This window comes from Mesoplodon densirostris, chromosome 7 (genome assembly GCF_025265405.1).
Source record: "Mesoplodon densirostris isolate mMesDen1 chromosome 7, mMesDen1 primary haplotype, whole genome shotgun sequence".
Classification (NCBI taxonomy): domain Eukaryota; kingdom Metazoa; phylum Chordata; class Mammalia; order Artiodactyla; family Ziphiidae; genus Mesoplodon; species Mesoplodon densirostris.
Window position 1 is genome coordinate 108,542,039 of NC_082667.1, and position 27,772 is coordinate 108,569,810.

At 44.4% G+C, this 27,772-nt stretch overlaps 1 protein-coding gene across 7 annotated transcripts in view; it reads right to left on the reverse strand.

Annotated features, from left to right (window-relative positions):
• Positions 1–5,214: 5,214 nt before the first annotated feature.
• Positions 5,215–27,772, reverse strand: part of CADM1 (cell adhesion molecule 1) — a 344,187-nt gene continuing 321,629 nt past the window's right edge. For 4 of the 7 annotated variants that reach the window (XM_060104646.1, XM_060104645.1, XM_060104643.1 and 1 more), the window contains 2 exons: positions 10,222–10,353; positions 5,215–8,234 (listed from right to left, as the gene is read on the reverse strand). In XM_060104646.1, coding sequence (XP_059960629.1) covers positions 8,116–8,234; positions 10,222–10,353 — 251 coding nt within the window. In that variant the 3' untranslated portion in view covers positions 5,215–8,115. Of the gene's footprint in view, positions 8,235–10,221; positions 10,354–22,274; positions 22,329–27,772 lie in introns of all 7 variants that reach the window. The other 3 variants (XM_060104644.1, XM_060104640.1, XM_060104639.1) reach the window with 1 other exon arrangement.

Below are 27,772 nucleotides of genomic sequence, written 5' to 3' on the forward strand. Positions count from 1 at the left end.
TGATTTTTGCCGTCAGCGTTCTCCTTATCGCGGAATCATTGCACAGTTTAGTATGATTAATGGTTTCCATTTAGGAGAAGCTGAGAATGAAAACAGTGGGGGAGTGGTGGCAACTCGGCTGGGGGTGTTTGTGGTTGCCCCTTGGGCAGAAGGGCGAGGGAGATCTGGCTGGTGGTGGCCTCTACCTTTCCTTCTGGCATGACTGGGGAGGCACTCTGGTGCGAAGAAACACATGGCTTTTGACATGCATTTGCAGGAACAGTCTGAAAGCTGCAACCTCGTGATGCACTGCTTGCTGTTTCCTCCTTGCAGCCTTCCAAACACTTGTGTCCGAGAAGCTACTCCCTCTTGACCCGCCAAGGGGAGGGTGTTTCCTTCCCAGAGGTTCCTAACTAAGGGCTGGGTCTGGGAGGCAGCATGGTGATGGGGCTGCCTGGCTGAAGCTCAGAGGAACTACCTACACCACTTCTTGGCATTCCTGATGGCCACGTGGGGATGCCACACAGGGAAGGACCCCACCTTTGTGCTAGTACGGTAGTGGTGACCTTCAACATGGCCACCTCTGTCTCTGGAGCCCGGCTGGTGGACCTAGTCTCAGCTCTCAGTGGCTGGCTCTTCCGGGAGTTCTTCTTCTCCTCTCTGCAGCATTCCTTCCTTTCCACTTCTGTAGGCGCTGCTTCTGGTCAGATCTCACGGCTGCTGGAGATGAGTGGTGAGACAGAGGCCGCCGTAGCCAGAGACTTGTGGGTGCTGATAGAAACCAACCGGGAAAACACAGAGGATTCAAGAGGGCCTGCTTTTTGTTTTTTGTTTTTGTTTTTTTTTTTTTAAGCAATAGCCTCTGTTACGGAAGCCAGAGAGGGAGAAAATTGGTGATCATGGCTGGGTCTAGCGTGACTGAAAACCCTTCTTGATGCATTGGTGTCTCTGCAAGGAAATCTATTACTTTCCATAAACTGTCTTAAGCATCTCCTGGGCTACATTTCTGGCTGTGTTAAGAATCAAGCCATCAAGAACAGCTGTGAATGTTATACACTTTCAGCAGCAGCAATGGGCTTTGGCAGGGAAGTAGGAGCAAAAAAACCCAAGTAGGACATTTCGGTTGACAGTAATGGCATTTTCCCTTCCTTGTCCAAACGATAAAAGATTCACGCTCCTAATTGCAACACTACAGCTGCCCCCATCACTTTATTCTGGGAGAGGAGGTTAGAGAAAACAGGCCTAGAGAGAAGGAGAGAAAGAGAGAGAGAGAAAGAGAGAGAGAGAGAGATGGATAGTAATTTCGTCACTAGCTAACAGAGACTGATTAGTACAGAAGGCTCCCTTCCATAGCAATACTTTTTAATCAGGGCTGCTGTGTCTGGGCAAACAGCTTTTGTGGATTAGCTAGACTCGAGCCTGCCAGCATCCGTTGCAAGTTTAAATGATGAAATACACAACCACAGAGAAAACAAACCAAAAAGAGTAATAAAGTCACACATTTCAATATTCCGTAGCCATTAAGGGGTTTAAATATTTGCTTGCTATTAAAGGCTTGCATTACACTCTTCCAACACCAGCTCTGGAAGACTGAAATATCAATTACGGATCAATTTTCCCCCTAAGTAAACACTAATGCAGGATAAACAGTATTAGAAGATGCAATCGTAACATTGCTGACTTTAGGATGGACTTCCTGCTGGTAACAGCAAGTTTAAGCCTGGTGATTAATTAACCTGAGAAAATAGCACTTACAGAAGATTTAAGGCGATCATGTCTGAAATATGATTGTGAGCCGTGCACGTTTGGAGGGCAGCTGGAGTCCTGCGTCGGTTTGACCCTCAGTGGTAGTCTTCGTTTTCCCCAGAATCACCACCCACAGCTGAACACCTCCAAGGATTAGGAGGGAGTAAAGTGGGAGTTGAGGGTGGGTGTGCGTGTGTGTGAAGAGAAAAAGCAGTAGACATTAAGTCCCGTTCTTTGCTAGAATTAATTCTGTATTTAAATATGGAAGGTCCGAGTTGCATTTCCTGCACTGACCACCAGGGGCAGTAGACATGTTATGTTCGCTTTGGGAGGAAAAATAAAAACACAAAAAACAAACCAGATCACGTCTCCTGTGTACAGAAGAGCCTGGAAGCTGAGGATTAGAAGACTTGAAAACAGAAGATTCTGGCTTTCAAGTCTCAGTTTTGGGGTGCTGACATTATCCTCGTGCCTAACACCCTCTTGCTGGCACGTGTAACGATGTGGTGTGGGGATGACATGTGGCTCTTATGGAGGCACCCTTCACAATTTTGAGATGAACACAAGGCAAGGAATATGGTTTGAATTTTTGCAACATGCCATACCTCATTCAGAAGGCCCCTCACAATGTATGTGGGCAATGGTGAGGCTTTGCTTAGCCATTAGCAAAAATGTCATTCTCTGTAGGGAAGAACAGATATTCTGTCCCAGAGGGTCCTTGAGAACGATGGGACTAATAGCAATAAACTCAGGGCTGGCTGGCTCACTTGTTCAAGGCCAACCCGAAAGCTACCTATATTGAGGGTGGACTTCTAAATGTCAAGGTTGAAATACAGAATTGGTGACCTGTTCAGACTAAGTATACAGTGAGATTCGGGCAGCCAGATGGTTGGGCTGTCTCCCTGGAATGATCTACTACTTGCTACGTGCCTGCTACATGCCTACGACCGACTTCAATGTATTGCCCACAGAGTCTTTTGGATGACGGCCAAGAGTCCCCTCCCCTTCTCCTGCACAGTGTGTCAGGACATCCAAGTACTTCATTCGGGAAATATTTCCAAACCATACATGTGCAGCTGTGGATACAAATTTCACTCTGAAGGCATTTGGCAGCCAGCTCTTCATGACTAAGGGCCATGTACTTGGCATCCTGGCAAAAAGGTGTGAGTATAAAAAGGGTCTTGGGCATAATTTTATAATGAAACAAAAGGCCTTCACTTAAGCAGGGTCCTTCCACCTGTAGCATGGTGACTGCCTGGTTGCTTTAAAGCTCTGGATGACAGACTCAAAGGAACATTTCTCTGTGGACTAAGTCCACAGCAGTACAAGGATTACATTGCCAGTAGACGGAGGACAGTGAAAGATTGCACCAATTAACATCCGCATAGCACCTCGGGGTTCCAGTTGATGTATTTGGAGAAGGCAAGCAGGCCAAAACCTTCATGAAAACTCTCTGGAGGAAATGAGGACCATTTGTACTCACGCACCAAAGGAAGGACTGGGCAACTTATCAAGCTCCTGCTGACGTGGACTGCTTCTGGCAACTTCCCCTTGCATACCCTGTGGGACTCAAGCGGCAGAAGTGCAGCAAGCCGCCACCTCACATCTGCCTCCGTTCACTGAACACCCTGGGTTCCCTTTCTCTGCAGGTCGCAGCTGAATCTGGAGCCTCACGCTACAGACAAGGGGAGAGGGCTGGGGACACTAAACATACCACGGGCCACGTGGCCTGGAATAGCTACCCTAGTGAGTGGTGAGGACAAAGGGGTCCTTAAACATGCTAAGGCAAGCTTCCCAAGGGCACGAGGTGTCCACAGGAACCCAGAGGGCTCCCTTCACTTGAGTCGTGACCACTTCTTGGTAGCCTTGGGTAACCTCTGTCTCTTTAACCACCATTTGCCTCTATCCTGTATTATGATTAACATGTAACATGCTTACTCTGCATCTGGCATATTATTCACTCAGCACTTACTGCCAATCTCACTTCTCTCTCCTAACACGGTGACCCCTCCCTTACAGAGCAGGAGACCAAGGCCGGGCAGGTTGGGGAACTCGCCCGAGGTTTCACAGCTAACAAGTGGTGGAGTGGAGATCGGAAGCCAGGCTGTCTCTTAGCACGTACTCTTGATCTCTAGCCTCTATCACCTATAGGTCTTTTTAGAGAGCTATGATGAATCAGGGCTCCCCACTGCTCCCTGCCCTGGGGCAGAGGCTGGGAGAGGCCCCTGAAATCTTGACTCCTGTCTGGACTTTGAGAACAGCTAGAAGACTGATCCCACGCTCCACACCTCTCCTGATTTTGCTTTATTCTTCCCATGCCAATCAGTGGGCTGGCTGGGCTTACTGCCGTCTATACCTCCGACTCACTTCGCTCTCCACCAGCCATCCTTTAAGGTCTAGCTGGAATCTCAGCTCCTCCAGGAAGCTGTCTGGACTCTCCAGGCTTCACTGATTTCCGTTCTCCAAGCAATTTCCACGGCACTCTCTGGGTCCCTTAACCATATTTGGGGTGCCCCCCACAGCTGGGGACCATTTCATGTGTTTATGTGGGTGTAACCGATGCCCCAGTTGGTCTCCAGAGTCGATCTTACACTTCCCTGTGTTTCTCACGATGCTGAACATACAGCAGGCGCCCAGTAACTGCATGTCCAATTAGTAGATTTTTACAGAGACAGGCAAAGACCAGGCCAGGATGGAAGGGCTGAAATGAAGTACGCAGCCTTTAGTTTTTCTGGAGCTTACCTTTTCTCCCACTGCTGCACCTTCCCCACCACCTGCCCGAGAGAGAAAAGGGGAACTCAGCCACAGCTGGGTGAACGGTGGGAAAGGGCCATTCGGGGCGGCTCACGTGTGATCTGAGCATTTGAAAGATCAGTCACCATGAAGTGCAGTCATTGCTCGCCTCGGCCTGCAAGGCAAGGGGGACGGTGACAGACTGAATCCTGCTGTACACCTGGCCCGGAAGCCCCAGCAGCCTAAACAGTAAGTGAGAACAATCTTCCGTTGGCAGCCAGGCTCGTCCTCTGCAGATCACGTCTTTTTGTTAAAGGAGAGAGAACTTGAAATGAAGAAGGATGAATTGTGAAGACACGAAATCCCAAAGGAAGAGACAAGTGGAGCAGCCAACACAGGGGAGTGGGTGTGGGGTGCTGGGTGGAAACAGGGGAGTGAGGGCGGGAGACGCATCCACGGGAGGGGCCGTCCCGGGCTGGCCCGCACTGCAGCCTGCGCACCTGCACAGATGGCTGAGTCCGCGATGCCAGAGCACCTGGCCCACCTGTCCGCTGAGAGGGGAGGAGAAATCAAGGACAGGAAGGATGAGCAGAGGAGGAGAGAAGGAGGTCCCGAGAAGCCCAGCCGGCAGCACCTCCTAGCATCTACTGCCCGTGCTCCTGGCCCTGCGCGAGGTGCTAAGGAGGAAGCCGGACCAGGGGCCCATCTTCTCCCAGGCCGAGACGTCCGTAAGAAGTCCATAATGAGAAAAAAGGATCACTTTGTAACATTAATTTTTTTATTAAGAAGACAGATATTTTATAGTACTTCTTTTTTTTTCTTTTTTTTTGTAAAAATGGTATACATGAACCAATACAAAATGGGAATGGAACATATGGATATGGAGTTTCATACACCGTAACATCGTTCATGTACACCTCAAAAACAGAACTGCCTAAAGGGAAAAGTCAGACGTTGGTGTGACTAAAGAACAAGCTTATTTGGCATCAATTATACATCCTTCATTATTTTATATTCCTTTAAAAAACACAAAAAACAAGTTTGTTCTTTCTTCACTCTAAAAAAAGTGATCAACCTGTACAAAGTAATACTCAACAATACATTTCAAACAGTGCACTGTATACTTAAGAAAAAAATACATAAACCAATATACAACTAAAATCCATAATTTCCTGTTTTTGCTTTGTTTTATTATTATTATTATCTTTTTCCAATGCATGGGGCCTACACTTTGCAATCTACCTGAGACGGAAAACACCAATCAAAACACATGAACCTGAGACATGTCAACATTGTAAGCCATAGAGTCACATCAGGAGCACTGCACTACTGTACACTTTTCAAAACGGAAAGATGGGAGGTCCCCAAAATGAGATGCCAATTCAGTGAGCAATGGTAGGGTTTTGTGTTTTTTTTCGTTTTTTTTTCTTTTCCTAAAAAGAACAACTGAAAAAAACCTTTCAACGACATGCTAAATGGTTCTCACCCTTCGATACGATTATACTATGGTCGGAATGGGTGATAAGGGCTCGGAATAGAGCTGCACATTATAAAATTCACTGAAAAAGGGATGTTTGTTGTGGCTTTTTGTCTTGGTTAAGTGCCTAGGGATAGGAGAGGGAAAAACAAAATGCTGCTCAATATGGATTTTCTTTTACATACCAGTCCGTTCCCAAAAGGCCCCCATATTGCAATGGTTCTATCAAAGGTTAAAATAAAGACAAGAAAAATAAACACGCTTTCAAACAACAAAGAGTTGACACTTTTTTCCCCTTAAATAAATCAGCGTAAGTTTTCCACATAATGTAACAATAGTAAAAATGCATCTTGCAAAATCCAAAATTACTCACTGAAAATGTTATATAATATATATTTATATATATATAGATCTATCTGTTTTTTGATGCCATCTTTCCATAGGGACTGTATTCTGGAGTCTGGAGCCTTACCAAAACATATGGTAAGAGTTTAGTTTTCGTCCTTCAGGACTACTTCTAGATTTCCTAGACATTTCAGTGAAAATCCCCACATTTCTTTAAAAAAATGTAAATGGTCACTTGACTCCTCTACCTTTTTCCAAGGTTCCCCATCTAAGATATGTTCAAGGTAACTTATTTTAGTAGCTATGCGCTATGGCTGCCATCATGTGAGGATCAGTAATTTTTTGGCAGATGGTTCTTAAGGCTGAGGAAAGAGGCCAAGGCTAGTGTATGAAAGGTAAAAAGATAAAAACACTCACATTTGAGTTTTGATTAAGTAACTGAAAAATCCCTACATGCTGTTTTTCCACCTCTGATCTGACCTTTCGAGAACTGAGATGGACAGCAGACCAGTTTGAGAACAATACTGGCCCTTCTTTTGTACCTCCTGCCTTTGTCAAGCCAAATCTGAAGGAATGAAAGTTTCACACGGATTCAAGTTGGAAATCCCAGCATGACAAATATCTGTAATATACAGTACATGCAGGCCACATCCTACTGCCTTCCTAACTAAGCACAAAGGAAAAAACAAACCAAAACCAAAACAAAACAAAAAAAAAACCCCTGTCCCATTCAGTCATTCGCACACGACACGGACTTGCTTTTTCCTACAACTTAGTGAGAAGTAAGGCCGATTGGGAAAGGTGGGTGGAATCATTTGGAACAGAAATAACCAGAGCAGAACTATCTTTCCCCCCTCCCTACTTCCCCTTCTGTGGCAACTCAAATTTGTCCACTTATATAAAAGGAACAGACCTCACCTGTCAGGTCTGTTTAGGGCACTGAAAAAGGAGGAGTCCTTTCCGCCCCAAACTTTTCTGGACAGCATGGGGTATCTATACTGAGCCGTCTACAGATACAGAATTAAAGACAGATTCAATCTCATTGTGACACACCTCACTTGCAGATAACCCTGTACAGTAATGTAGTTCCACAGCAAACAGAACAGTTTCTGAATCACAGTCTAAGTTTTCTAGTCTTCACTGCTCTAAGTATTTGAAACATGGGCAGCAGCAAAGAGTTCTCATTGTTTGTTCACCCAAATCTTTACGACAACAGAGAAGAAATGCATTATGGATACACTAAATTCTGAACTATGAAATCTAAACTGTGCTGGTTCTCCTTTTATGAAACTGAATTTTGAACAGAAAGCAGTTACTTCAAACAATAAACAAAGGGAAGGAAAAACAATAAGAAAATAAGGCGGGGGGGGCGAGGGGGGAAGATTCTAAGGAATCCCAGCAGGCAAATTCCAAAATGGGAGATTTTGGAAAAAAAAAATCCAAAGATTTTTGGGAAAAATAAATGCGCACAAAGGAGGGAGGAGAAGAAGAAAAAAAAAAGGAACACAACCAACAAACGAAAAACAAGGCACAGAATTTTCTGCCATCTATCCAAACTAAATCCAAGTGTCCAAGTTTGACTTGGTAGGAAGAAATAAAAATTGAAAAACCAAACAAACAAAAAAAGAGGTGTCAAACAGCAGAGTGTACTTTTCAAAGAACATTTCTTTCTTTCTTCTTTTTTTTTTTTACACAGCAAATCCCAAGCCTTCCCAGCCTCACACCTTTCCACCCATTCGTAAAAACACACGAATTTCTCGCAAGTTCCAATATCACTGTCTCTTTATCGTCTAAATAGGGCCAGTTGGACACCTCATTGAAACAAAAAGGCTGATCTAGATGAAGTACTCTTTCTTTTCTTCGGAGTTGTTCTGTCCTCCTTCTGCATTGATTATAGCTGTGTCTGCGTCTGCTGCGTCATCGGCTCCTTTGGCTTCATGAGTGAAGTATGTACCTGAAAGATGAAGGGGTAAAGCACCGTGACTGTCTGATGGCCTCTGTGTAAAGTGGTACAGAGATGGCAACCTGCTTTATGGCCATCATCAGCCGAAGTGGTGTGCAGGCAGCAGAGGGGAAAAAACAATTGGAAGAAGAGAGCGAGGTGGGTGAGACAAATGGGGGATCCGGGGGTTCCAAAGGCACAACTCCAACTGAACCGCTGCGATATAATTCAGCAAATGAGACATTAGAGCCGTGATTATGACCAGAGGATGTCAGCAGAAGAAGACGTGAGTGGGAGCTAAAAATGCAGAAAGCTGGAGAGCTGCTGACAGTAAACGCCCAGGACCAATGGCCAGATATGTGCACGTACATGGTTGAAGACCAAAGCAAGGAAGAGCAATTAGCCAATAAATGAATTAGGGCCCTGCTGATGTTCTACTGTCATCCCAAATCATTTATCTGAACCCTCGTCTCCTGTCTTCAGGAAGCACTGTTGCCTGTCCGTAAGTGAGAATGTGCTTCAACTTGCACAAGTAGGTTTGGTTTTCTTCTGCCTTCCATCAGAGAGCAGGGTTCCAGATCAAGAAGTAATTTGATATTGTAACAGCTGGAATCAAGGCCTGGGATCTGCCTTAAGGAACAAGTGATTCTCGCTCCTGATGTCACTCTAGCCCGGACCCAGATTCATGGATTTGCTAATTGGCATAGCCACTTTATAATGACAATAGACAGAACGTTACGGAGTTGGTGACACTCTTTATCAGCAAGTCCCAATGGTTTACACGGAGAAAGACAAGGGTTGCGCCTCAGTATGAAATACAGGTAGAGCTTCCACTGCCCATCATAATCAAATCACCCTCCTCCCATTAGGTGTTGTATTCTCCAAGATTCTTAAGTAAGAAAGGCTGATCTATTTGTTGTATTTTCAAGTTTTCAAAGTGACAAGTCTGAGAAGGCAGGTGGTCAGATGGTTCCCCCATGTCCCTTTCCGCTATAGAGTATGCCCTCTTCCCTGGGTCCCCTCAGCTGCTGTGCAGACTTTGGCCCTGCTCTCTGGCCAAACAGACAGCCTCCTGGGCGTGGGCAGAGGGTATACAGAGTGCTGGGCATGAGCAGCACTCATTGAAGGACCCCCCAGCACTGAGGGCCCCAAGCCGCGTTCCGCTCGAGACGGGCACTTTGGATTCTAAAGGTGATCGTCAAACACCTTGGACCTCCGTTGCTGTGCTCGGGGGACCCTCCCCAAACCCGAGTTCTACAATCAAGCACACTGCCAGTGCCTGGAGTTTATACTATAGGAAAGGCTCGGGAGCCCACTGCACAGCGCTTGAGAGAAATACCCGAGAAAGACAAGGGCCGACAAACAAAAGGAAGGATAAATTATGGAGAGGAGAGAAGAGGCTCAGAGCAGCATGGGGCAGAGAGGAGGAGCCTTCCCAAAGATGATTGCCCATCCAGACGGCACAGCTGATAAGTGTCATGATTAATGGCAATTTAAGTCAATTGCACTCATAATTTTAAAAATACATATTTATGTGGCTTTTAAGGCACATCAAACCAAGAAAGTATTCTAGCTGCCGTGACCAGCTTACCCAGAGTTGGGGGTCGGGGAGCAGGGCTAGTCTACCTGCATCCTGCAAAGCAGAAGGTTATGCAGCTGCTTTTTCCCTGTTTATCATTTTGGGGTTTGATAAACCACACCTCACGCACCAGCCCCTTATAATTTTTACTCTATCCCCAATAATGAACTGTAGAATAACACACCTATCAAGCTTTTCACTTAGAGAAAAATCCAAATGAAGGAGTGCTACTCATCAACTCTCAGAGTCCTAATCAGCCGCTGCTAAGATTTCTATTTTTTTCTCTCCCAGTTTCAGGAATCAAAGAGGCTGTGTGGCCATAGAAACCAAACTGCCTATCAAGGACAACCTTGCAAAGTCCCCCAAAGGCAGGCGCCGTGGTGATACGAGGCCTCCTGGCTGCCCAAGCGCCTGGCTTACCTTTATGTCTGGCAAAATAGCGCCCCAGGATGATGAGCAAACACAGCATGGCAAACACCACCACAGCCACGACGCCGCCAATCACGGCGTGATCCACTGCCCTGATGGCGCCTTCTTCACCTGCTCGAGAATCTGTTGAAATCAGAAGAGGAATAGGGATGTAGAGGGTATCACGAGACATCAGTAGCCCTGGCGACACTGCCTCCAGGGTCAGAGGTCACCTTCTTTCTTAATGGACGAGTCAGAGAGAACAGTCAAGATGGATCAAGTTCCACCGAGGGGACCTGCTCGGTGCTGCATTGATCTGTTCTCCTCTCAAGGCATTTCATTCTAAGCGGCCTCGGATGCTAACGCATGTAAACAAGCTTAGGGAGCAGGGAGAGAAGAAATAGAGTCTGTCCAGTCCTGACCTGGTCTCGGCATTCCCTCTCTCTGTATCCAGCTGCAATTCCTATTCAGGAGGCCGACCTAACTATTTAAGGGCGCTCAGAATGGCACCTTCGGGCCGTAACGGGAGCTGTGGAGGGGTGGCTGGAGCATCTTTCTAGAGATGCCCAGGGACTTATTCCCTGCCAGGCATTTGCATGGGAAAAGTAAGGAGCTCAAAAGCCCCAGCTGCCTAAAGATAAAACAAGGATTAGGGGACTAGAGGCAAGTGACATACCTGCTACATTTGGGATGTATGAGGGAGTAAGCCTCAGTCTAAAAACCTAAAAACCTATTTCAAAAAAGACAGCAAGGAATAATTGTCCATTGCCACAGATGGTTTTTCTTTTATTTATTTAACACTTCACGATGCAATTAATTTTCCTTTATAAGCATCACTCCCTCGGATGTCTTCTTTCGACTGGGGAACGACATGTTTGGCTGGGGAACAACTCCAAAGTGAACCCCGAATGAGCTATGGCCATGCAGAATGGATGTATGGCAGTGTAAACAATTTTAATTTAGGAATGTGTCTACATCACCTCTTGCTGAAATCCTAATGGCACCCGAGATTTATAATGTAGTAAAAAACAATTATTCTCCTGTTGATTAATACATTAACATTTTGGAGTGGAAGCTAAACCATTGTCTTTTTTTTTTTTATTGAGTCAAGTATGACACCTCCATTAAAATGATTTACTAGCTGCACCTTACAATTTAAGCACAGCAGCAACAGAAACGGTAAAAAACTTTTAACTTTACATGATTTGTGAAGTCATATGTGAAGGATTTACCATTTAAATCTTTCAGTACAAGAAGCACATGGCCTATAAATCTGTCCCCGTAGCAGTTGCTGGACGCCTGAGAGAAATGCATTTCACCAGGAAGACGGAGAGTGCAAATTCGAGTCAATTTTTAAGAAAGATTTATCTCTGTCTCTCTCCAAAGAACAGAGCAAATCTCTGAAGCCTCCACCTCTAATAATATTTGAAGTTTATCGATCAAGTGTACAGATCCGTGACAGCTAAAGGTAATGGTGCTCTTTTGAGCCGAAACCTGATACAACGCTCTCAGCAGGAGGGCATGATTTACACTTTCTATCGATATTTCCAATTCTGCTCTGAGATTAAGTACTGAAGGATGTGGGGAAATAACTCGTGACTGAGGGTTCCATGAAAAGTGCTTTAATTAAGAGTTTAAATTAAAAAATGAAGTATTTAAAGTATTTCATTAAGTTACCTTTGAAAGGACGACCAAAAAAAAAAAAAAAATCCCAAATCCAAACCCAAACAGAAGTGCCAAATCAGAGGCAGCAATGGGTCCCCCAGGACAACAGGGTGAAGGGAGTTTAATTGGAGAATGGAGATGGGTTGGAGGCGGAGTGCACTGTAGCCAATTAGCCTGCTCCGTGATGTGTGGGCCCCTCCAGCCACATGTCTAACAAGCTCCACTTGAAATGTGGCAGAGTGGAATCTCCCTCCGCAGCCCAACGTGCTGCCTACTGCAGAGGCAACAGCCTCTGTGTCTTGAAAGTCATTTCAACAAGGCAGAACTCAGCTACGGAAACGTATTTCTTTTTTCTTTTAAGACAACAGAGCTTGTTGAAGGGGCGCGTGCCCTGGAGGGTGCCCCTGAACATGGGGTATCTGCTGGAGGATGGTGCGTTACACGCTGGAGACTCTCACCCCAACTGCACACGTTCAAAATTGCTCACGGGGAGACCAGAGTCATGGAAAAGCCAGAAAGTTATGCTTTCCTTAGGGAGCTGTCAAAATAGGGGATCTTGTGGGAATGAGAATTAACTCATCTCCAGTGGCCATGAGCTTCAGACCTATTGAGAGATAAGGCTCTTTCAACTAAGGCTCTCTCAACTAACTCCCTGTGTCTTAGAATTGGGTGAGAAAAGCAAAGTGATGCCAACTACTGAGCAGCAGGGAAAGTCAGGTACAAGAGGCGAGAGGTGAAGAAAGGTCCCGTCCCAGGTAGACGGAGGGGAGGGAAGCTGCCCCAGCACAGGCTTAACCCACCGGGGGAAGCACTCCCCTGTCCTCTGTTACAGGACTGACTTCTCCATGCCTAGGCACAGGAACATTCTAGAAGCCTAGGAAAAGAGAGCCAGAGAGAGAAAAGGGGGGAGGGAGGGAGAGAGGGAGGAGAGATGAGGAAGGAGGGGGAAGCTCTGTGATAAAGAACCACCAACCAACCAACCTCACAGGATACATATCTGTGGGATTAATTTTTCCAGCCCAAACCATTCTTTTGACCTTTGCTCCCCATGAACTCAGAGCTGAAGAGGCTCAGTGCGGCTCTTTTCTCCCTGCCCTGTGCCCACATTAAATACCTGGGTTCTAGTTATCTTCCCTATGCTCAAGGGCATACATATTTTACGGATGCTTATTTATAGGGGTAATCTCTCCAGCTATCTTCTGATACTCACTTTGATCAGAAAGTTTACTACCACCAGTTAATCCCCGAGACATCTTTCCTGCCTTCAGTTACTGCAGACGGACCCAGAAGGTAAGTGATGTTGAATTTACAGGGCACAGTGTGGGTTGCAGCTCTGCCCCGCCTCTTCCCACCCCTGGCCCGCCCTGGGGTTTACTTCAGCGGGCACTGATGCAGTCCTGGCCATCCTCCAGCGCCTGGCATGGCCTGGCGTCCGCTATGAAGACGGGCGCTGTTTCCAGACTCGTCTCACTCCTTTTTGTGTGTCCACGTGTGGGTTGGGTGGGGAGTTTTTACAGTGCCGTTGATTGGTCCAAGGTGGTGAGGGGCACAGTTGAAGGCTGATTACCTACCCCTAGATGCTGTGGACTGGTGCCTCGCTCACTGCACGAAGCAGTAACGCAAGATTCTACACAGAGAGGCACCGGGCTAAAGGAGTAGGATGCAAACTGGAACCCAGGGTAGCATGAGCCACCGACAGGAGCACAGCTCTGACAGAGTCCATCGGCCGCGTGGCCTTTCCTGTCCTGCTCACAGAGCCAAAGCTCTGGCCAGTTCCGTGAGCGATTACCTCGAAGACAAAACCCTGGGAAAGTCTATGCCTTTCACCATCATCCACAGATCCTGCTCCTCTTGGGGTGCAGACCCTTTCCCTCAGGTCCCATGAACCTGATGGGGGATATCCTCTCCAGATTTCGGGCTGCTTTTCTGAATCAGGCAGAGAAGGAAACCTACAGATTCTACAGCTGTCCTCAGCTTCTACACTGAAAAATAAACACTAGCAACATGCCCAATCCTCAGGCAAGCGGACAGCTCTTTGGTTTAGAGGGAGTGTTTTCCTGGCTCTAAGAGACACGATTGCACCCCTCAGTAACGGGTGTAACAGTGTTTGTCCTGCTGGGACTTAGCTTTTCCCCATCATCGCAAAGAGGAAAGCCACGTTTTGGCTTGGTGTACATTTATGGCACACAGGTTATTCCAGCCTTGAAGAACCAAGCAAGTTTGGGTGACACATTCCGACTGGAGTGTGGAATGCTATCCCGCATCACTTCACATGGGACTTCAAGTAACTGAGGCATTGTCCTCCCATGAGCCTGACTTTCAGGGGCACTTTGTAGATGCTGGGAAGTGTCAGCTCGGAGTTGGGGCACAATCCTTCCTGCCTGCACTGTCCCGTGCTGCAGCCCTATCTACGGCTCTAAGCGTAACACGAGACTCCTTAAGGACAGCTCAGTCATGAACTGTTTAGTATTCGTGAGTTAGCTCTTCTTTGGGCAAAAAGCTGGAACAACTTGGCTCCAGGTGAGGGTTTACGAGCTGCTTGCAGAATGCTAAGTTGGCTACCACTGCTTGGGTCACAGCTTCAACCACATGGGGTTCCCATTAGCATCTTAGAAACTGCCAGGACAAAAAAAATTCAAAGACTCTCCCAAGAGTGATGCCCCAATCTGCTCAGTTTTCTTTACTTTGGGCCAGGGGGCCTGGCTTGATCCTTTCCTCGTGGGCCATATGCAAGCGGGAGCTCTAAAGACACTCGTTCCTTAGGGCCTGACAAGAAAAGTGACTGCTAGTGGAACTTCAGCCTCCTTCCCCTCCCTGCAGGGGCTTCCTTTTCTCTACTTGTTCTTACTCCTCAAATGACTGAGTGCAGGGGCTCTGCAGTCACGCTGCCTAACAGATCCCGGTTGCTATGGCTACTTTACCACCTGGCACAGGGTGCCTGACATAAACTGCCATGTGAATGCCTTAATCATGGATCTGTGAAAAGCCTGGGAGGCTGTGCTGCCCGAGGCAGAGATCCGTGGATACCCAGGGAATGGCCAGGATGTCCTAGACAAGCTCCTGGCAGACAGCGACGTTGGCAGAGGGGCTGCTGAGCAGACTGCCCGCTGCATCTGCAGCCGGCCTACCTTCAGCCCAGGCGGACACTAAGATTGCCACCTCGGAGAAGCTGAAGTGTGATACAGTAATACGGTTCAGGCACACGGCAGAGGGCGGGAGGACCACCCTGCCTTAGCCTTCCTTCACCTTTCAACCCACCCTTGGCCTGGGCTAGAAAGCACACTTAAAAACTTGGGGAGAGCTAGACACTCCCCTTAAACGCACATACTATTTTTAAACAAAGGTTATAAACTACCTGAGGTCTCATCTTTAAAATTAATACCTAAAACATAGGGGAGGTTCTAAGGAGATGGGTCTTCCTACCTCTATTTATTGGACAATTCATATGTTCAACCTTCCGTAGTTTCTCTATCGATGAACAGCTGGGAAAAAAGTGAAACTGTTGACTTTTCACAGCAGTTCTGTCACTTGCTTTAGTTTCAGTCTTTTTCCTGGGCTGAGGTCTGGCTAGACAAGTCAATTTAATTAGAAACTTCGAGAAGCGGTGTTGATGGTGGAATCGCTGCCCCCTGCTTCCTAGGGCTGTAGGGATTAGTCTATTGCATAGGAAGCTTAATGACTATGATGTCATTTGTTACTTCTTACTAGAAAGAAAGAAAAAGCCTGACAGTGGATTTTCCATATCTGAGACAAAACCAAAATCTGACCTCAAAGACAAAACAAAACCAAGCCCCAAACCTGGCACCATCTGAAAACCGCAGCTTCTCATTCTCATCACCTATTGCAGCTCCCGCCAAGGCAACAAAAATAAGTGTGCATTTTAAAAAGCACAACTTTATTACTGAAGGGGAACAAACTGCATGGCACGCGCTGACAAAACGCCACATTATTTGCTAATCCTAATATGTTATTCTTCTTTAAGATTTGCTTTTCTCAGCAGCAATTCAATTATAGATGCTACAAATCCTTCTGACATTTAATTCCCTCTTGTCAGAGAGTAGTAAATGTATACAGTACATGCACAGCTTTCCCATTAAGATGTTAATATATATTGGAGCACACTAGCCTCCGTGCAGCATAACATTTCTTTTCTGTCTTCTGAGAAAGTGGAAGGGAAGGAATAAATGTAAGGCAAGAAAAATCATGAAGGTTCTCATACAGCATCCCAGGCATCTAGGACTACCCCTTGGCTGCATCTCATTCTAGCAACGTAACTGCAGCTATGCTATCGTTTCAAAGGAACTATGTTAAGCTACTTAAAGGAAAACTGCAGTCATCATCATCATCATCATCCTGCCACCCAGAGCTCCGCAGGCATTCACTGAAATCAGATTTACCACACATGGGCTCTGGCTGTACGCTGATCAGGACCTGGGGCTCTTAGGCGGTTACTGCCTATGTTATCCTCCAGAAACAGGCCCGAACAGGAGATGCAAGAAGAGTTAGGATCTCACATCCTGTACGGCCCGCTGGAAAGTGCGCTGGACTTGCCCACAGATCTGGCCTAGAAGCTGGGCCTCACTGCTTTTCTGTGAGACTTCAGGCAGGTCCACCAGCTACTCTGAGCCACGGAGCACCATCATACAATTCCCAGGGGTGTTCTGAGAGGCCAGTGTGTCGCTGAATATGAAGGGCCCTCTCTGGGCCAGGGCCTGGCATATCATAGGCACTCAGTAAGCGTTTGCCAAATTGAAATCTGCTGTAATAAAGCCTACAGAGGGCTTTATTCCAGTTCTAATCACTGATTCCAGGCAAATACTTATTAGTTCTTTGGGGTAAGGGTCGTGCTGCACACTCAGCATTGTTCTCAGAGGGTAAGATGCCCCATAGACACTAGCTGAGTTGCAGTCACCAAACCCCTTCTTTTCATTTATGTAGAATGGCACACAGTGTGACTGGTGGTCCTGGGTGGTGGTCAAGGCTGTGGGCCTGGCAGCTGAAGGCTACCCAGTCCAAGTTATCACTCAAGTGTACCATTTAAGTACCAGGATATTAAGTTCTTGTTGTCAGCTAAACATGAGAACAAGATTTTTTTTTTATGTTGATTTTTCTCTCTTCTCAAGTAACTTGATTTTGTTAATGTAACCAACAGTGGAAATGACTTGATGCAACAGGATGCAAATCCTCCCAAAGACATTAAGCATCACCCAAGAGACCACAAGGCACACTCCTGAGTCCTCTCTATTCATCTAACAATAAGGACTTAGATGTGTGATTGCCTTTTCCATTTTAAGCAACTGAGGATGAGACTGGAGTTTTCCTTAAAGGAGTATACATCTGCTAAAGAGAACAGGGTTGTAAAAGTATTTCTAAACATACATTTCCCACTAGAATCTCTCTCTGGAGAAAGATGCTTCAGTGGACCTCAGGCATTTGGGGGTGTGAGGATGGATTAATGAATATGGTGAAGTCACCCCAAAGCAGTGTCCAACCTGTAGAACTGGAATTCATATTTTGTGTTGTAGCCTGCCAACTCTTTAATTTGGAGGAACATTTCCTATTTGATGGTCTCCTTCCTCCCCATGGGGGAAACAACAGCATGTTGGATTATGGGAAGATCAGCGATACCATGAAATTCAAACTTACATCATGGTGGTAAAGTCATGGCCAAGCTGGCACGGACCCAATATGATTTGTCAGTCTATTGCCTTGTACTAAGAGGAATTTTAAAATAAGGTAATCTACATGATTTAACCTTCTGCAACTCAACACATTCCCATGGCATTTAGGACCGTCTCAGTGGGAAATCCATCCCATAATGTAGGAGATCAATGGGACAATGGCACTGAAAACATCTGAGCAGAGTTTAAGGTCCCCTTTGAATGGGAAAGAGCGTGATTCAATGCTGGAAGAGATCTTTCCCGGTCGTCAGCACGTGGCTCTATACCTGATGGGCTCTGGAGAGCCCAACTTTCCCTGCTTCATTCCTTGGATGCACCGTCTGAATCGAAAAGGGTCCAAGAGGGAAAGAATTCCCAAGAAGATACCAGAGCAAAGGAAGTGTGGATTTCACAGAGGAAGGATAACCACTTTAAACCTAAGTCTCGGGCTTCCCTGGTGGCGCAGTGGTTGAGAGTCCACCTGCCGATCCAAGGGACACGGGTTCGTGCCCCGGTCTGGGAAGATCCCACATGCCGCAGAGCGGCTGGGCCCGTGAGCCATGGCTGCTGAGCCTGCGCGTCCGGAGCCTGTGCTCTGCAACGGGAGAGGCCACAACAGTGAGAGGCCCGCGTACCAAAAACAAACAAACAAACAAAAAAACCCAAAAAACAAAAACGAAAACAAAAAAAACCCTAAGTCTCTGTTTCCCGAAGAGCCAGGAAGACCCATATGTTTAAATTCTGATTCTGTCTCTTGAGTAAATTATTTAACCTCTGGAGCCACAGTTTCCTCATTTGTAAACAACCCCTTCCTTAACCATCTCCCAGGATTTTCATGACAATCCTCCCATGGCTGGCTCATGCTCATCTCTTGGTCTTCCTGTCCCAGTGGCCTCCCCTGGTGAGCATTTCTAAGCTATCCTCCACCTCTCCCCAGCCCCAGTCACTCACTTTCACTTTACCCAGGTTTATTTTCTCCCACAGCATTAGTCTGACATTATCTTGTGTTTTGAGCTTGTCTCCCTGACTAGAATGTAACTGTATGAGGGCAGGATCCTGGCATGTGAAATCTGGGGCAGCTCCAGCCCCTGGTTGGTCTTGTTCACTGCTGCAACCCTGGTGCCCAGGCCAGAGACTAGCACACAGGAGGAGCTCAAACAATTGTTGAATGAATGCAGATCAAATGAGATCATATGTGTGCATAAGCTTCCTGAGCGGTCAAATACTATACAAATACAAGCTAAATAAGAACTCACCTGTGATTTAGGGGCCAGATCTTGAATTTGTCTACATAGTCCAGCTGGTTTTTGATGTTTTTCTTTATCATCATCATTATTATTACTAGCCTAACAAAAAAATGCAATTGCCTCTTTGCCAAGTCTGGGCCACACTTTACGTGGGAGCCAGTAAGGAAAGAGTCTCCCCAAATGCTACGTCTATTGACAGTTTCTTACACACATTTCAAGCAAGTTCAGCCAGACTTTGCGGACACTCACAACAGCCAGATGGTCTTATATTCCACCCCAGAACTGATCATCTGGATCTGATGGCCTTTAAGTGCTGCCATGAACTATATCTAGACCATATTTTGAGGCCATGTTTCCTCTGTAATCCATTTAAGGGACTATAGCCGGCTCACCTAGATTCTTCCTTAACACCTGGCATGGATTATCAAAGCCACTTAGAATCTGCCTTCCATCCATACTTTTCCATGGACTGTAAGGGAGATGTTGATTTTTCCAGATCACTTTCTTGTATGTAGGGCCAGAGTTGAAAACGTGTCTCTCTCTGAGAAGCACGAGAGCTCTGAAATTTCTTGTTGGTGCCTTTGCTTCAAAAGCAGAAGCCTGATGGATTGCTCTGATTGTGCCGGAGGGCCATTCCCTGGCACGTGGCATATTTACCACCACACTCCACTAAACAGTCCCCGAAGGACCTTCCATTGCTGAAGGGAGGGAGGCATTTGTTTAAAGTTTTAAAGTAAAATAAAAGGATAAATAGGCTTGAAGCTATTCTATTCCACATGGGTGGCAATAACCACCAGCTGTCACCGGGAAATAGGAGATATAATTGATAAAGCAACGCAAAACTCTTGTGGATTGTCATCAATAAAGTTCACACCCAAGAAGTCAATGAAAGGGTTCAAAGTATAACTGGAGAAGCTCCCCAGGTCCTCCAATAATTAAATCACTGAACTACACACAAGCATAATTCTTTAATGCAGATTAAAGAGGAGGATCAGCTGGGCAACTTGCTTTGCTGGGTGAGGCTGGGGCACCATATGGTGCTTAGGAAGCCGTCATTAGCTGAGGTGGCAGTGGTGTATGGGGGAGGAAGGGGGGCAAGGGGCCAGCAGAAGACAGACCATCATTATTGTGAAGGAAACGCAGGATATAACATTTATCCGTAATAAGGAAAGAATGAAATTTCTACCCAGATGGAGCAGGGAATGGACGGTAATATTATTCATTACCACAGTTTAGCATTAAATGGACAACACCTCCTCTAATTTATTGATGGACTGCTTAAGACGGGTGTTAACCTGTTTGTCTTGTATTATAATTGAATTCAGTCTCTAGGCTACAGAAATTTAAGAAGTTCATCCTTTCTCAATCAATATGCTCTCCTTCAGTGACCCATTTCAAGACAGCTTCATAAAAAATAATGTATTTTGTTTTAATAAATTTAAACACTATGACAGCTGCTCAATTTTTATCGGGTGTTTTTTTTTCCCCTTCAGATGTCTCTCTGCTGCCGAGTGAAGCCATGCTCACAATCAATAGTAATTGATTAATCAGCATCCCCTTTGAACAAAGGTGCTAATCAGTTTTTGATTAGTTCATCAAACCAGATGCAAAGGCAGCCCGGCCCCAGCCTGACAGATCATCAGGGTTCTACTTGACTTATGCCTCCCTCGCAATATACAACTGCAGCGTTCCTGGATGGGGGAGGGGAGGGGGACAACGTAATTATTAATTTAACCAAATTATTATGAACACAAACAGTTGTCGGTTTATCACTCCAGACTCAGGGGTGATTGATAGAGCTGCAGCAAGGCTGCCTCTGACTTGGTGCATAGCCGAGGGACCTGGGGTATTCCTTAATTGGTGATGCTCGGGGAAGGGATAAGGGCTGATTTAGTCCCATTTTCCTAAAGAGGAGAACAATGACTGCTGCATATCTGAGCGATCCTTGTCTGGCTGATATGCTGAGAGGGATCAGGGCCAAGGAGAACTTGGTCCCTTGTTAGGATCCTGAGAAGATACAATTGCCACTGTGTCAGAAGGCTGTTTTATTTAGGGTCAGGATCGGAACTGAGGAGTCAGTCTTCTTACACTCAGCATGATATTCTAAGCAGGGAGAAGGACTCATTTGCTCTTATTTCTAAAAAAAATCAAGCTAACGTTTTTGAAACTTCTCTAAATATACCACAAACAAGAGGCAAAAATAAAACACTGCTTTGATGGGCGGCTATGTTTCTAATCTTCTACTTATTTATCTATCTGAACTACTTGGGATTTGGAATTCATTTATTCGTCCAACAAGTATCAACTGCGTGCTTATGATACGACAGGTGTACAGCAGTGAACAAAACCAATATGGCCTCCTGGAGCTTCCACTCTGTGGGAAAATCCCATCAGCCAAGTTCAAACTGGGACATGCTACATAGCAGAAAAATAAAGGCATCCCTGAGGTTTGACAGAAGCACAGAGGAGGCAATAAATCTATCGCTTGTGAAAGATAGTGGTACCATCTTATTCTCTCACTGGGTAAGTAAGACCTGTAGTTACAGCTGCACCTTAGCAACCAGCTATTCAAGGGAGCTGCAGTGAAATCTCTTCAAGAAGGGCAACATGGAACCCTTGTTTCCAAAAGGCTGGAGTCAGCATCTACAGTCCTCTGCCTTGGTTTCTCCTGCTGAGGAAGGGCCCTTCCTTATTGACTTATTAAGAAGCAACTGATCAAAATGTTTCAAAAGCTGCAGCTAGTTGGCACTGAAGTCCCACAATATCATGGGAGCTCATATAATCGTTTAGCTCTGACCATTTTAAATCTCCTTTCCCTCCTTTTTAGGATATGCTTCTTATTTTGGATTAGTAACACCTAAATCCTGGAATCAAGCATGAAACCTACTTTTGCAAGAGCTCAGTGTGCTGTGAAAAAGGTCTGAGGTGGATAATTAGTTTGCATCATGGTGTGTGACAAAACAATTGCCCCCCCACTTCCTTCCTTCCCTTCCCCTCCCCCTCCTTCTAAGATTAACTATGACCTGGCTTTTCTAGTCTATTCCACAGAAGGAAATGGTCAATATGAGGGGTTTTTTGTTTTAAATAAAGATCTTGTCTCATAATCCAACATCCTTAAATAGCTTTGAAATAAAACAAATTTCTCATGAACCATTATATGCCTAGAATATAAAAATTATTTTAAGCCACTGAACAGAGTGGCTTTGGTGCAATCCCAAAGACGATTGGACCTGGAGGTCATTATTGACCTGGAGGTCTTTACAGCAGCCAGCCCCAATCTGAAATATACACACAATATACAATCTGAAAATACACAGGGAAGAGAGGTGGGGGGAGGAAGAAAGTGTTAATATGTTAATAAAAATCTGTTTTTTTCTTTAGTCTTAAAATCCACAATTGCGAATTGACTGCTCAAATGGCCATGTTGTGGAAGTGGATGGAGGGCCCACAGGTTGGACACTGCAGAGCCTTTTACCTAATGACTAGCCCTTACCTGAGAGGTCCTCACTGTCCAGTTCTTCTGCGGAATTGGGCAACTGAGTAAGGCCTTACAAGTAAAAACAAATGGTTTTTCTTTTCATTCCTCAAGGGACATAAACAAAACACTTAAGAACTGAGGATGAATTTCTTAAAAAAAAACATGAGCCAAATCTCTTGCCATCTCTCTCTCTTTTATGGATAGCTTGAATGTATTAATCCATAAGTACATTTCTCCAATCATTTCATTTTGTTATAGATACACAGTTGAGGCAGAAAGATTCCTCAGTCTCCACTTTCAAAGCACATGAAACATGAAGGTGAATGTTTCAAATCACTCATTCATAACAGCATGCAGAAAGAAAAAAAATAAAGCCTGATTGTTAGCTATTGATGTTCTGATAGATCTCTTAAATACAAATATATTTAGGTGTTACATACTGATGTATGTAAGTTTTAGTTCACATCTTACTGTAAATTGAAATCCTTGGGCAAGAGTGACAAACACAGTTCATTATCAACTGATGATGATCTTGGATCATCTATTTCAAAATGGTATGGCATCTGCTAACTGCAGTTTGCCTTAATCAGAAAATCTGATTTGCAAAATGATTTTTTTTTTTTCAAAAATCAGTGGTATTCCTGAAAAAATGAAACCCTCAAAGCTGAAAAAGCAGTTAGGTCAGGAGATAATCAAGTGGAGCTTGAAATGCCTGTATCCGAGTTAGCACCAATGTTGGCCAGCTGGGATGGCTCTCCGCTAGCTCTGCCTGGAAGGAAAAGAGGTGAAGGGGAAAGCAGATAAACCATGGGGGGCTCAGTTAGGAGATGGCCTCCCTTTCCTCCTCCTGTATTTATTTGCAGGCTGCTCCTTTAATGAAGTTAAAAACACCACAAAGTCGTGTCTGGTTTGTGCAGACCTCCAGGTCTTCTCATTTGCACAACAATTGGTTAATCCTTCTCTGATGAGATTTGTCACTTTTGAAGACCCTTGCGGACCTATTAAACAGGAATGAGGGGCATGCCTTGTTTCTCTGTTCATCTTTTCCTTCTCTTATAGCCAAGCGCAAAATATAAGCTCAGTAAGTATTTGCTGAATTAATGATTTGGGAGTAATGCTTAGTGAACTACCAACTAAAACAAACACTCTGGAAACAAGCAATGTCAAACTGACCACACTATTCAGAAGCTCCCAAATCAACAGAAACACTTCATGTAGAAATGGACAGTAAAAGCTTGGATTTTGTTAAGTTGTTTTATAAAGAAGCCAAATGAATACTGATAGCTAGGTTGGTGCTGTGAAAGAAAGCGTCATACCAGCTCTTGAAGAATTTCCATCATGACCCTTGCCAATATTCAATGGCACGTGCCAATTAAAAATGGGATGATTTGAAGTCCATGGATGTTCCGAAACTATGGATTTAGGCAACTATGGGAAAGCAATGAGTAATGCAATAAATTATAGAGGCAACTGAGCAGGGATGTTATCCATTGGCTCTGAAATCTGATTGGTTGAAAGTGTTCCTATTTCTAATTGGCTTTATTCATTGTATAAAGACTGATGAATACAATTATTTGAATAATTGTTATAAATGGGCAACATAAAGTTCTCCTCTGTAGTTAATTATGAATTTGCAGTTCTCAGGAGGCTAATCCCTCACTTCTACGTGGCCCAATGAATATCAAAGCATGCTACATACATGCTTGGCACCCACTGAACCATAATAAACGAGGATGTTTCAAGTAGGCAGCTTTACTGCTGAAGGCTTGTTTCCCTGGGGAGGGCATTAGAAAGCTAATTTTAAAAAATAAAGACAAATATGTTTATGAAATATCATTGATATGCAAAGTTTCCCATTAAAAAGCGACAGACAGTTTATACACACCTCATTAAAGATGAAACTGTCATTGTTAATGGCATAAACTTTAAAATATACCAAATCATCTGGAATCTACAGCTCAGATTATATCTGAAAGTGGGAAGCCATCTAGGTTAGTGGCATTAAATTTGTTTTTGCACTACTATTGTATTTTATGAAACTGTAGTGCTCCGCCATAGTTGGATAATTGCAAAATAAATATAATTAGGAAGAGTTTACTGAAGCACTGAGTGTACAAGCAAAATTTACCTCCCCAAATTGCTTTGACTTAGGTAGTTTTCTTTCGTGATAAAAATTATACAGCTCTCATTTTTCTCAAAGAAAAAGAGAAGGATGCATCTTGTGAGGCAGAGAATAGTCTTCAGAAGGAAACTCCACCATTTAACAATAAGTGGGAAATTACTTCTGGGTTTTTCTCTTGAACTTTTCATATCATCCGCTCAAGCCCTTCCTGGTCACTTCAATTAAAATGTATTCAACACGTTTCTTTAAACTTTGTTAAGCAAATGAAAGTTTACTTTTGGTCCATATGGGATTTTCTTTTGAGCAATTAATAAAATCCTAAGGTGCAAACATGATAATTTAATACACGCACGAGAATTGTCTCTTCCGCAGACGTGATTTTTCCTCCTTCGTCATGCTATCCATCACGTGCTGCGTGCGCCCTAAGCCTCCTCAGACAGTGCTTCTGCCATTGGTATTATTACTTCTCCTTTCCAGCAGAAATCGCTGGCTTCTAAAAATGGTATGTATGGCGTAGCAATTTTAAACCAGGTTAAGGAAAACCTCAAAAATTAGAAACAGCCAGAAATCCTAGAGTTAGTTAAATTCAAAGTCAAGGTCAAGTAAAATCTAAATGCTTGGGGCTCAATTCATCAGGGTTTCCATTTTTTTTTCCTGAAAATTTTAAAACAGAATGATCAAATAAAACCTCTAGGAAACAAAAACTTCCCACTGGCCCTAGTATCATTCCCATTACGAAAAAATAGGCGATGGTCACTCTCTTACCTAAGCAGCATATGTCTGATCACTTGGCCATATTATGGAATCTGTTACTTCCATCACCAGCCATAAGAGTTCAGATGCCCCGGCAGTTTTAATCTAAATGCTCAGTCAGTCATCCTGTTCTTCCTGCTTTGTCAGCTTTTGTGGAGAGTTTCTCCCTTCGTCCCATTAGCAGAAATTTGGTTCACGCCGTTAAACAGTAGCACATTGTTTCCAAACTGCATATCAAGGCTGAAACACAATCTTCAGGTCCTGCAGCCATTCGTAAACCTCTTTAGCTTTGTTCTTGAGTAGAACATACAATGTCTGCAGAGTCCCTTGACTGAATGACAGCCTTCGAATGCCATTGTTGTGTACTCATACAGAGAGATGTGCAGAGGGGTGCATACACAGATGGTGGACATAGAGGTTGTAATAATGCGCACTGCTGGCTATTTTTCTTTAAAATGGGCTTCAGAATTTCCCCACAATTGAATAGAAAGATAAGAAATTTCACGTGCTTTTAGAATTCCATCACGGCTTGCACGACTTATAAAGTAAGTAACTACCCATGGGGTAGTTGCCTAAGGGCAGAGGTCTAGGGGATAAGCATGTATCTAGCACAGGCCAAACATTTTGAAACCAAAATTGAAAGTGAAAAATTATGTCAGAGGGGTTCCCAGTTTGTCTCACTACAATTGCGTACTAAATTAAAAACTAGTTAATAACTCATTTGGGATTATAAATTCATGAGATCATCAGCTTCTAATGTACCAAGAGGTAGAAAGCAAAAGGACAGGTAGACTTGAAAATAATGAAATAGCGGTGGGGCGGAGCGGGGGAGAGACAGAGAAAGAGAAAGACAGAGAGAGAGAGAGAGAGAGAGAAAGAGAAAGAGAGAGAACCCCAAACCCAGAGGAAGCCAGCTGACTACAGTGCAGCAAAAGCACAAGCACTATTCCAGACCATGGGCATGCTGTCACCCAAAACCTCACAGGAGGGAGGTGGGTGGGGGAAGGGAGAGGGGACATACAGGGCAGAAAAAGAACAAGGCACAAGACACTTACAGAGAAGCGCCCCACATTGGAACAAATAAAAACCATCACACGCACCCACACATCAATAATCATAGGAACAAATACACCATCCGTGCTTAACGTCACTCATGCATTTCTGCCATAAATTTCAGACCATGTGGTACCAGGATTTGGCAGAGTGTTTTTTGCATTGCTCAACATGCACACATAACACAGGATTCTTCCTGTCCAGGCCTTAAGGATGAGCTCCAAAAATACAAATGCTCAAGATCTTTCTTCAAAGATCCCTTAAGGATGAGCTCCCAAAACACAAATGCTCAAGATCTTTCTTCAAAGATCCCTTCCGTCACCCTAGTCTAGGAATCCCACTCTTACACTCACATTTATCTTTACTGTACTGTCTATTATATCCTTAAAGACACATTGTGGCTGACTGTTGTCTGGTTTCTTTTTGGAGAAAATCCGTTTGCTTTTGAATCATGCCCATGCACTTCTAACCTTCCAATACATGCTTATTCTAATCAGATATTGGTAAGGACAAAAGGTCAACATACATAAATAAACAACTGATATACTTCATACATACTCTAGCAACACAAGCTTGAATAAAATATTTTAATGAGTCTTCAAAGGGAAAACATTTTGTAAAATTATTTTTTTTTCCTTTTTAGAAAAGAAAAGAGAAGTATGGAAAGAAATCCAGTATGAAAACTTTTAAGACCAGTACAATGGTCACAACTGGCTGACCCAGTACGTCTTGTCATTTAAGTTGCCAAGTTATCAAACCACAACATCTTTCTAGGCCCAGATCTCCAACATGAGCATCTCAAGATTATTCTCAAATGAATCTAAGTCACGTGGTTGTTATATGGAAGAAGCTGGGTTTTACCCATAAGTCACTTGAATAAAGTCAGTTCTATATCCTCATCTCCTTGGAAATGTGGTCCCCTGCTTTGTAACTCCAATCATATTCTATTGCCTTTTCTATCCTGACAACTGAGCTGGAAGACTTTCTCCCCCTGTTAAGTAAAATTCTAGATTTACTTTGGCTTTCATTAAAGCTTTTTGCTGTGGGCTGGAGAGTATGCTGTTGAAAAGAGGGGTCAGATCCCTTTGGGAGGATGCTGTGAGGGCTTTAGACAAGTTGGAGCATGTATTTATAAATGCATTTTATAGGAATCAACCTGGGTTATCACTTCTCTCTACCTGCTAAGGAATCATATATTATATATGATGATCATATATATTATACACACACACACACACACACACATATATATTATACTATTCTTACTTCCCTTTTTTCTCCCCAAATTTCTTGGCTGTAGGTATACTTCTCATTCACTGCTGGTCAATAACATCCTAATGAGACATCATTGCTGGCTTGAACACTATCCCTGAACTAGTAAGACAGTGGTTGTTTCTCACAGTACACAGGCATCTCTGTTTCCTGTCACACAAATACTAGAGTCCTATTCCAAGTGTCTCTTTATTATACCAGAAAAAGAGATCACCTTCACTTTCTTTCTCCATAGAGAAATACATGTTCAAATGCCAGTATCCTAAGATCAGGACTGGCCCCTAAATTAATGTCTCATTTTTCAGCTCAGGGG